At 36.5% G+C, this 11,762-nt stretch overlaps 1 protein-coding gene across 4 annotated transcripts; it reads right to left on the reverse strand.

Moving 5' to 3' along the window:
- Nucleotides 1–5,423: 5,423 nt before the first annotated feature.
- LOC113330241 lies at nt 5,424–9,840 on the reverse strand. Of its 4 annotated transcripts, none has more exons than XM_026577109.1 (7): nt 9,579–9,840; nt 7,741–8,631; nt 7,507–7,641; nt 6,622–6,763; nt 6,317–6,512; nt 5,749–6,110; nt 5,424–5,656 (listed from the first exon to the last, which is right to left on the reverse strand). In XM_026577109.1, exons 4-7 carry the CDS (start codon nt 6,729–6,731, stop codon nt 5,488–5,490), a joined length of 837 nt encoding a protein of 278 aa, XP_026432894.1. In that variant the 5' UTR covers nt 6,732–6,763; nt 7,507–7,641; nt 7,741–8,631; nt 9,579–9,840; the 3' UTR covers nt 5,424–5,487. The 4 variants fall into 4 exon arrangements, with proteins under 4 accessions (XP_026432894.1, XP_026432893.1, XP_026432891.1 ...); XM_026577108.1 differs by having other exon boundaries at nt 6,317–6,462; nt 6,622–7,259; XM_026577106.1 differs by having other exon boundaries at nt 6,622–7,259.
- Nucleotides 9,841–11,762: the final 1,922 nt, after the last annotated feature.

The raw sequence follows: 11,762 nt of genomic DNA on the forward strand, positions 1-11,762 counted from the left end.
AAAAAATAATGCATAAGACATTATGCAGCTAAAACAAAAATAATGCATAATGTATTATGCATCTAAAAAAAACTGATGCATAACCAGAAAAGTGAAAAAGTAATGCATAAGACATTATGCAGCTAAAAGAAAATAATGCATAATGTCTTATGCATCTAAACAAAACTGATGCATAACCAGAAAAGTGAAAAAGTAATGCATAAGACATTATGCAGCTAAAACAAAATAATGCATGATGTTTTATGCATCTAAACAAAACTGATGTTATGCATAAGACATTATGCATAACATCTTTAATTCAAATCTAATCATAAATTTCTGATTGAAATCAAAAACATGGAGACAAATAAGGTATGAAAATTTCCAATTCAGTTGATATCGAAATACTACAACACACTTCTTATCCTTTTCAACTTCAATTTTAATTTCTTTTTACTTCTCGAATAATCAAAGACAACAGAAACCCAAAGTCCCCAGATTTAAACCGCAGATTTTGAAACAGAAACCCTAGTTTTATTGAGAAGATTATTCAGAAAAGGATTTGGGAAAAGATTTGTCAAAGGGAAAAATCCAAATGTTAAAAACGAAGAATCGGAGTTCACCATTGTTTTCTTCTCGCTTCTCTCTGTTCGTCGCTCGAAGAAAAGGGTAGTTTGGCCTTTTAAAAACTGAGAAGCAGAATTTCATAAATTATGGGTCTGGTACGAATTTTTGACGGGAAAATGGGTGCGCGTCTGAACTTTTCTGTCCGTGGGTTTGACAGTGGACAAATCTGGGAGAATGGGTCTCCCTGTAGTTTTTACTTTCAAGAACCCCGTCTTAGGATGAAACTTAATGGGCCAAAGATGCTATAACGTCCTTAAGCCCAACTAACCGGGGTAAGTACAGGTAGTTCTTCAGGTCAGACTTTCGAGTTTCGATTACAACTTACAAGTCAAATGCATATCTTTATGGTTGGTTTTCACTTCGAAGATCAAGGCTTTTTTTTTGTGTTTGTTATTTTATTTTTTTTGGACCCATAATTTATGGTCTTCTACTTGTTTGTCAACCTTTTATTTTTTTGATCACATAACATATGGTCTTCTAATTGTTTGTCAACCTTTTATTTTTTTTCGAAAGACTTAGAATTAGAATACCTTATCGATCACCCACTCAAAGGAGCTCGGTATACCTGGTCTAATGGGCAGTCTAATCCAATCATGAGCAGGCTGGATAGATTCTTAATATCTCCTTCCTTTGAGTCCCATTATCCTCTTTTGTCCCAATTAGCAAAATCCCGTCCTACCTCAGATCATATCCCCATTCTTTTAGATACTTCAGACCCTAGTTGGGGCCCTAGTCCCTTTAGATTTGAAATCATGTGGTTCTTGGAGAATGGTTTCATGGAATTATTGGAAAATTGGTGGAATTCCTTTTGTTTTGCAGGTACTGCTAGCTCGGTTTTATGGCACAAACTAAAAGCTCTGAGGGAGAAACTTAAAGAATGGAACAAGATCACTTTTGGGCACACAAGTACAAAGTTGAAATTCCTGTTATCAGAAATACAAGGTCTCGACAACATAGCTGAAGAGTCTCCACTTTCTAATTCCCAAATTCAAGATTTGGTGAACTATAAAAAGGACTTTGAAAAAGTCACAACTATGGAGGAGGTATCTTGGAGGATTAAATCCAAGACTAAATGGCTTCAGGAAGGTGATAAAAATACTTCTTTTTTCATAAGAAAGGCAAGTGCAAGACGAAGGTATAACAAAATCAAGCAGTTGTACATTGAAGGTACTTTGGTGGATGACAGATTCAAGTTGCAAGAGCATATTGTTGGTTTTTATGAGAATCTCTTCAAGGAAGAAGAGATTATCAGACCTGTGTTGGAAGGAATTGATTTTGATTCTATTAATTCTGTTGAATCTGATATACTGGATGCTAACTTCTCTGAAGCTGAGGTCTTACAGGCAATTAAATATCTTGGTCAGGATAAGGCTCCTGGACCGGATGGCTACCCAATTATGTTCTTTCATAAATGTTGGAGCTTCATTAAAACAGACATTATGGATACGATGAAAGAATTTTGTGAAGCAGATTGCATTGATACCAAGCATAATACCACTTTCATTACTTTGGTCCCTAAAAAAGATTATATAGAAACTATTAAAGATTGCAGACCTATATGCCTTCTTACTAGTGTCTATAAAATTTTATCTAAGGTACTTGCTACTAGATTGAAATTGGTTATGACAAAACTTATTTCACCTGTACAATGTGCTTATATTGAGGGTAGACATATCATAGACGGTATTCTCATTGCAAATGAGTTAGTGGACTCAAGATTAAAAGCTGGGAAACTAGGAGTTATTTGTAAAATAGATCTTGAGAAGGCGTTTGATAGAATCAATTGGAGTTATCTAGAGCTCATGATGCAAAAAATGGGTTTCAGCAGGAAGTGGATCAATTGGATTAAATTTTGTTATTCTACTGCCACCTTTTCTGTGCTCATCAATGGGTCTCCTTTTGGTTTTTTCAGCAGTTCAAGAGGTGTTAGATAGGGCTTCCCTATATCTCCACTTTTTTTTAATATTGTTATGGAGGGTTTCTCAAGATATATTGATAGAGAAGCTAACTCTCAGTTATTTAATGGTTTTTCTATGGTGCAGAATGGTATAGTGGTTAATCATTTGCACTACGCAGATCACACTATTTTCTTTGTAGACAACAACAAGGAGGAACTCACAAATTTGTTTTATATTCTTCGTTGTTTTGAATACATTGCAGGTTTGAAAGTTAACAAAGCTAAAACAAGAATAATTGTTATTGGCGAGGTGCCTCTTATTAGTGAGTGGGCTGTTGAGTTGGGATGTGCAGTAGATACTATGCCTTTCATGTACCTGGGAATGCCCCTTGGTGCGAAGCCTACTTCTAAAGCTATTTGGGTTCCAATTATTGAGAAATTTGATGCCAGACTATCTGTATGGAATCAAATATCACTTTCCAAAGGAGGCAAGTTAGCTCTTCTGAAAAGCATCTTAACCTTACTGCCAATGTATTATTTCTCTCTTTTCAAAGCTCCGATTTCTGTCATCAAGATTCTAGAGAAGAAAATGAAGAAATTCCTTTGGGGTGGTAGTAATTATTCTCATTTGATTAAATGGAACGTGGTCTTTGCAAACAAGGAAACGGGAGGTCTTGGTGTGTTGAACTTGAGATTGATGAATTTAGCTCTACTAGCTAAATGGTTCTGGATATTCGGAGTAGAAAAGTCTCACCTGTGGTACAAGCTTATAGAGGAGAAATATGGCCGCAATTTTTCAAATTGGGTACCGGGTATGGTGACTTCACCCCATGGTGTATCTTGTTGGAAAACAATTTCTGAGGTCAGTGTTCTGGTAACCAAAAATTCAACTTTGGGTATCCATTCTGGAATGATAAATGGGTCGGGAATACATCCCTTATAGAAACTTTCAATCTTCTTTCCAAATTAGATAGATTACAGTGTGATAGTTTGGCTGATCATATTACACCTGATGGTGCTTGGAAATTTGATTTCAAGAGAGACCTTAATAATTCAGAAGTGGCGCAGTTTGCTGACCTGTTATGTGTCATTGGAAGTAATCCACCATCCACTGATGACTTACCGGATACGAGAAGGTGGGCTCTTCATACTTCAGGTTGTTTCACTGTTAATTCTCTATATGAGAATTTTGTTGCTGCTGAGGGTGTAGCTGATTTTCCATATCATTTTGTCTGGAATGCCGGAGTTCCTCCTAAAGTTAACTTCCTAGTTTGGTGTGCAGTACATGGTAAACTGAATTCTTTGGATATGTTACAACACAAAGGTATGGACATCTACATCTCTTGTGTTCTTTGCGGGGATAGTTCCGAGTCTCAGGATCATATTTTACTTCATTGTAAGGTAGCTCACAATATTTGGATGGCTTTTACTCCTTCGAAACATTGGTCTTGGGTGTTTCCAGGAACCATGTTTAGTTTTGCTCTATCATGGTCTTTCAATATGTTGTCCCCTTCAGGTAGAGTAGTGTGTGACTTGTTACCAGCTGCAGTCATATGGGTTTTGTGGAGAGAGCGTAACTGTCGTACTTTTGAAGAAAACTATAGATTCAAAACAGATGCAGACCTTGCTACAGATGTTAAGTCCCTTGTTTTATCATGGGAAGAAGCTTGTGGAAAGAAGCTTCACCTGAACTGCTCTTATACTGTATCCAATTGGAAGACGGTATTCTCCTAATTTTCTGTTTTTTGCTTTTGTTTCTGCCTACCTGTTGTAGACATTTGTAAATTCTTATCTCCTTAATGAATTTCTCTATTCTTATCAAAAAAAAAAAAAGAATTAGAATACAAGGTCCATCTCCTGTACTAACTTGAATATATGGTCTCATAAGTGTTGGGCTACATTGAGTTAGGACAATTGACAAGGTACTCCTGCATTTCACATTAAAGTATTAAACAAAAAAAAAGTATCCAAGTTTCTTTGAAATTTGTTAAAATATCGTGTTTTATTCAAAAAGTAAACTCCATCCAGTTAAGTATTAGGTGTTAGTTATCCTTCCTATTAAAAATCATATTTACCCCTGAATTACATCTCCTGCGTGGGAGGGTAAATGATTCGACGATCTTGAAAGCGTTGAATGAACCGGGCTCGACAAACCTGAAAAATGTTGAAGAGGTCGATTTTCCACCAAACTAAAACACATGGGAATGATGAACCTTTTTGGGAAAATTATGTATAACGAACCTGAAATCGGTATAGCGACCGTCTTTTCTTTGGACCGTATGTCGGAGCCCATTTTGGATTAGAATGTACTACGTTTATTTGTACACAAGCCAACCTATCTTTTAGAACCAGAATGAGTAAATTTTCAGCTTTTTGGTTAAATAGGCCCTAGATTTGAATTCTAATGTAGTTTTTTTATGATTGCGAGAAGCTTCTTCAGTCATTATGTGTGTTTTGTAAGTTATTTTTGTACTTGAAAGAAGCTGGCTATCTGCCAGGATTTTCTGGTTTTTGCTGAGTTGCACCTGGGTGCATAATGCACGGCCTGACATGAAAATACTTTTTCGTGAGGATTTTCTGGTTTTTGCTGAGTTGTACATGGATGCATAATGCACAGTCTGATATGAAAATACTTTTCTGTCAGAATTTTCTGGTTTTTGCTGAGTTGCACCTGGGTGCATAATGCACAATCTGACATGAAAATACTTTTCTGCAAGTTGCACCTGGGTGGATAATGAGCAAACCTGACAAGATTCACCATTTACAAACATGACAAGACTCACCATTTACAAACATGACAAGATTCACAATATTAAAGTGCTAATTATCTGCCAAAAAAAATCCAAAATTTTACTTGACATAAGAAACCATTAATAAGCATATTTCTTCACAATTAACTCATAGTTCAAGTCTTACAGGAACTCAAATAAAGAAATGTCTAACAAGATCTGAAGAACACTTCTGAACCTAACTAAACAACATTTCTAGTCTTCTTTCTTCCAGCAACTTCCTTCATCTTGGAGAATTTCATACACAATTTGTACCCTTTCTGTCCTCACCTTCTCCATTACAGTTTCTTGGCTTGGAAATTCAAACCCACCATTCATCACCCAATCCATGAAATAAAGGACATACACTCCGGAATCATCACTACTGCAAAACCATCAACTCTTGAGTTAAAGAACATTTCATTGATATTATAGATGGATAGGTAAATTAATGAAACACAAATAAAAACTACGTACCTTTCTTCTTGTTGTGGACATCCATTTGGGTGCAGCTCCACCTTGACCTTGTTCACAACCACTTCCATTGGAGTATCAAATTTGGAAAGCACCTGGTTCACTCTTCTTTCCATAATCTCAGCATCTTGAAGACATATGCTTCCTGTATACTCGACAAGTGAATTGTATTGCCGCCAAGTAGGATCTTGGAAGTCAAAGTGAAGAAATGTGAAGTGTTCTTTATATTCAGGCTTTTCTGGAATTGAACAATGATGGTTCATTGGAATCAATAAGTGATCCACTTTCTTGAAATCCAAATTCTTAAGTACATCATCTATCGTCTTACTTGTCTCCAATGATTCATCATCTATGGTTACATTGAACTAAAGACACAAGATCAGTAGTCAGTGAACTCAACGACAAAGTTTCGACTAACCTGTACACAACATGCACCCAGGTGCATTTAAGTTAACCAAATGTATCCATTTATACACCCAGGTGCATCTTAGTTTATATAAATATGAAAACCAATTTTCATGTACTGCCAACTAAGCTTATAGCAAAATTAAGGATACAGATATAAATTTACCCATGCAAGTGTGCTGAGAAAGACGGTCGGGAGACTTCCATCTGAATCGCTTGTGCTTTCAAACTTCTGCATCCACTTATGCATCTTGAACTCGATGATTTCATTGTCCAACGACTGGTTGAACAACATCTGTTGTATGTATTCTCCTGTAATGAAAATTCTGTAAGTACCTTCCAAGCACTTCCACACGTAGTCGCTTCACCATCATTTTGACATTCAAATTGTTAGTCCCAGTTTAAACTTAACAAAAATATTTGCGTAAAACCATATAAAAGAAAAACATATTTTCAAAAGGATTCGCATACCCTAACTTTGCAGACTTGTAGTACTCTTGGATCAACTTTACTTCATTCTGTTTCGTCTCTTGAGTTGAGTAATCATGCCACAATATGTTTATCTTCGTCAACTTCTTCATCTTTTATTCAGTCTTTTGCTTTTTCAGTTCACCTGTAACAAAACCGTCAAAAATTATCTTCTTCCTTGTAGCATAAGTGTGCTTCACATTTCTCACAATGGAATCGATCTCATTCACTGTAGCTAAATGTACTGCGTTTATAGGTTCCTCGACTACAGGTACTTCTGCTACTGGTTCTTCGGCTACAGGATCCACTTGGATGTTTCCGACTACCGGTTCTTCAGGTGTAACCACTTTTTTCATCTCTTGAGTCACGTTCAGATTGAAAGTCGTAGGGGTGTAAATAACAACTGGAAGTGGAGAACCGCTAAGAAGTGGTTTTCGCGGGGACTGATTCTCTCTCAACATTTCTATCCGACTCTTCAATGCTTCAATTGCACCATTCAAATCAAAAATTATCTTGTCCTTTACTTTAACTTCATTTTTCAACTCTTGTACTTCAGCTTTCAAAGTTTGAACCTCACTTTGTTCAAAAAGACCAAGCTTCTTTTCCTCATCAGTAAAAGCAACCACAAATTCTTGACTAACCTGTTCATAACATTTCCCCCGGGTGCATCTTAGTTTATATAACTATGGACACCAATTTTGCACACAAGTGCATCTAAGTTTACATGAAAATCAAATTTAAAACAAATGATTCACCCAGGTGCATCTAGGCTTATAACAAGATTGAAAAAAAAACTTTGAACATACTTTGAGAACTTTGTTGTGCCTAGGTGTATCTAAGTGTTTGCAAAGTGTAAAGCTAACATATAAAAAGTAGTTGTTGTCTTACTTTTTCTTTAGAAAGACTATCCAACATGCCTTCAAGTTCGGATGATCCGTCATACAAGTTCCACCTAGCGAACCTTGGTAAGTTGTCGGTGTTTGGTTTCCTTTTGATGTTTCTAACATGTTCAAGAAACCAAAGCTGCAACAATGAAAAGAATATTACCTATCAAGTTAGGTTGAAGAAACTAATAGCAAATAAAATAGTACTTATAATGAAGAATGTTGCTGAGGAACTCACCAAAAGATACACGGTACAACCAGTCACAGTTTTTGTTTTACTTTTATTTCTTGTTACCGAAGCAATGCTTTCCATCAGATGCTCGTGGATTTCGTCAGGCCATGATATCATATTCATTGTATCGACTGACTGCACACAATTCAGATACTTATAGTGAATGTACGTGGCATTGCAGTTCGTAAAAAACAATGTGCCGAACATGTATAACACCAAAAGCTTCACAAAATCTTCTTCTTTGCCTTCCTGTTCAGCAACATGCTTTATTCCTTCATAGATGCGTTTTTTCTCAAGTTTCACTTCACTTTTCTTCTTCTCTGGCTTCATGTTCTGATCTTCTTGTTCAACATTCTTCTTCTTTTGCTTCTTCTTCTTCTTAGCTTCTTCAGTTTCATCTTCTTCAATATTTTCTTCAGCTAGGAAATACTCTCTTGTAAAACTCAGAATCTCTAAGAATAGGATCATCCTTTGGCCCACACCTTTCTCTATCTGCTTTACTCATCTTGAATCTCTTCATTAAAAATATGACGGCAAGTTTATCTGCACTTGTCTCTAAAGTTTCACCAGCAATGTTAAAAGTATTGTCTTTAACAAATCTACTAATGATGTAATCTAAAACTTTGGGTGCTTTCCAATATTCCGTCTTATCTAGTTCTTTGAGTGCAACAATCATAGGCCCAAATTCAGTCTTCATCAACACTTCCTGCTGCTTTGATGTTATTGTCAATGAATTTAGTAGAGTCATTGTGGGTAAAAAACTTGATCGAAACACTTTACTTACTTCCTTTGTACTGACTAGATTTTCCACTCGCTGATTTGCGATATCCACATGGACATTAACATCGTGCTTGTTCTTCGTTCTTAATTCGGAAGTCTTCCTCTTTCCTTTGCTTCCTACAATAGAAAACAACAAAATGTATCCAAGATCAAAACCAAATAGCCAAATTTGCTCAAGATACACCCACCTGCAACAAGAAAACTAAACAAAGCCAAAAAAAAAAACAGCATTCACCTGGGTGCATCTGAGTATCACCTGCCAAGAATTTTACATGTTTGAAAAGATCAAAACAATATTGGAACTGATTTTAGTTCATTATGTAACATTTCGCACTACTATACAATTGCTCAGTCAAACCATTATCAATGAGAAGTTTTGGTATGCCTTACACTATATTGATGAGGCCACTAATTGACCAGGTCGAACTGATGCGCCTACAAGAAAACTGTTAACAAAAAGGCCAAGCAAGAAAACTGTATGGTGTTACTCAGAAAATTGTTAACACGTAGTTTTACAAAACCATTAGCAAGACAAGAAGAAAGACCAAGCGTCAAAGACTAAATAATCAAAATACTCAGTACTGTTGAAATTTCCCAATAAAACATAATTTACTCAAAATACACCCTGATTTACACCCAGGTGCAACATGAAAACCATGCAAAACATTTCCAAATTTACTCAAGATACACCCAGGTGCTACATGAAAACCAAGCAAAACATTTCCAAATTACTCAAGATACACCCAGGTGCAATATGCAAACCAAACTTACCCAAATTTATCCAACATTCACCTAGGTGCATCTGAGTTTACTGCAACATGAAAACTAAACATAGCCAAAAATACCAAAGATGTACCCAGGTGTGTCTCAAATCCCTAACCAAGTTCAATCTAATCATGCAGTATATTCACCAAACTAATAATCAACCAATTGATACACCCAAAGTTTCATTTCAGAATAGATACAGAACCTAATTTCAAAATAAATACCTAATTGATAACCTGATGTTCCATTTCCTAATTCAGAAATCAAAACTTAAAAAAAGAATAGGGTTAGGAGCTTACGAGTTTTAGGTCCTTCGGTGCTCGTCCTCACGGAATAAACAGACTATTTGATCTTTACGGGTTTGAATTGAGAATTTTAGAGGCATCTATGTTGTTGGAGTTGATTCAGAAGATGGTGTTTATGAATTTCTTAGTTCTCGAAATAATGTCGACGTTGATGGTGGAGAAGAAGAAGAAGAAGTTGGTGATGGTGGTGGTTATGGGGACGACGACGACGAAGAAGAAGCCTGGGTTTTTTTGTAAACGTAAGAAGAAGAAGGAAAAGAGATATGTTGCGAGGACGATTTGAACGAGGTTGAAAAGATAGCTGGAGGGTATGACGGTTTCTTTAGTTGTATGTCTTTTTCACCCAGACACATACTTTAACAGTCCATTGCTACCAGCCTTTAGGGGCCTATGGTCATATGACCCCTTTTCCGGTAATTTTTAAGTCATCACCGAGAACATCATAAATTTGTCTTACTAAACATGGAAATGCGGCATGATGATTCTCACGTTCGGATACAATACCTAGTATAATTAAAACAATTATCATCTACATAATAGATGACTTATGGCCATGAGATGAACAAGTTAGCGTCTTTGTCAAACTCCATACGTACGACGAACAAGCAAATGCAGAATGCTACAGTTTATAACCGAAAGGTTTTCCTTTGTGATAAATGTGTGATGCACGTTAGTAGAAAACTTTACAATGCACTAGGCGTATGTCTTCCTATAGGTTAATGGCAAGCACCATCACTGATGAATAGTGAGTTCCACAATCATTGGCAGGGGCGTTCATCGTTTTGTCTTATATGGTTACACACCATGTTTCCTTGGATAAGTAACTGAAATCTGCTCTTAAATTCTAACTACTATAGGTCTATAGGAAAGAAAGTGATACCAGATCTCACAATAGTTTTTGTTCGACAGGAGAGTAATTAAAAGGTCTGAATGCAGCTCCGTTACGATCAAAAAGGGAGCTAGCCTACTTTAGAGCTACACTTTTCACCATCAATTTAAACGGACAAAAAAAGAAAACGTAACCGAATTTTCTTTCGCAAGGTTGATATAGGTGCAAGCTCGCTTGAAGGACCATTTTACCAAAGGAATCTGATGGTTAAACCGTTGAGCAACTTCATTCTATTCACTTGGGACCAGTTGATTTTGTGAACGTTAGTTTTTTTTTTTTGCTCAGCGAAGAAGGGAACTTATATCGAAAGAATGAAAAAAATACAAAACCCACCAGGTAAAAAAGCTAGAGCAGCAACATGAAACCCAAAAGAAAAAAGATAAACCCAAAAAACATACAAATCAATGAGGATTTAGAAAGAAATTCGCCTAACCGACGATAATATTGGAGGTATTAATACCATTAAAACAATCCAACCCCTTCGACCAGTTGAAAGCATCGATTTTTATATCCCTAATGACCTCATCTGACTTGAAAGATTTACCAAAGAACGCAATCGTGTTCCTAGCTTTCCATATTCCCCACGGGATGGCTGCTGGCAACCTTTTCCAAAGTTGAATACCTTGTGCAGAGAGGGGAGAGTTTTTCCATCCAACAATAAAATCCTTCACATTTTGAAGAAAATAACCACCATCTACCAGACGTATGAAATAATTCCACACCCTAGAAGCTACAGGACATTGAAGGAGAAGGTGATCTTCAGTTTCTTCCACGGTACCACAGAGATAACATAGAATGGGGGAATCGAGAGCACCACGTCTCTTGTGGAGATTACTCATGGTAGGGAGTTTGTTCAAACATACTTGCTATAAAAAAAAGCCAACACGATGTGGCCATGCTCTATACCAAACTTTAGAACTAGGGAAAGGAATAATAGGGTTTGTACCTTGTGAAAGCTTATCATATGCTGCCTTAACAGAGAAAATTCCATTCTTGTCGCCAAGCCAGATAAGTTGATCTTCTTGATTAGGAATAAGAACAATCGACTCCAATAGCGGGATCAAAATAGTAAGTTTAGAAATCTCCACATCATACAACCTTCTTCTGTGATTAAGGCCAAGATCCCAGTTAAAACCATCTTCATTAATATGACGAGCATGAAGGATAGAAATATTTTTGGAACTAGATAAATTGAAGAGATTAGGACAAAGAGAGGAAATGGGACCTTGAATACACCATTTGTCTTCCCATAATCTAACTCTATCTCCTTTGCCAATCTTAAATTGACA

Source organism: Papaver somniferum, unplaced genomic scaffold, assembly GCF_003573695.1.
Source record: "Papaver somniferum cultivar HN1 unplaced genomic scaffold, ASM357369v1 unplaced-scaffold_117, whole genome shotgun sequence".
NCBI lineage: Eukaryota > Viridiplantae > Streptophyta > Magnoliopsida > Ranunculales > Papaveraceae > Papaver > Papaver somniferum.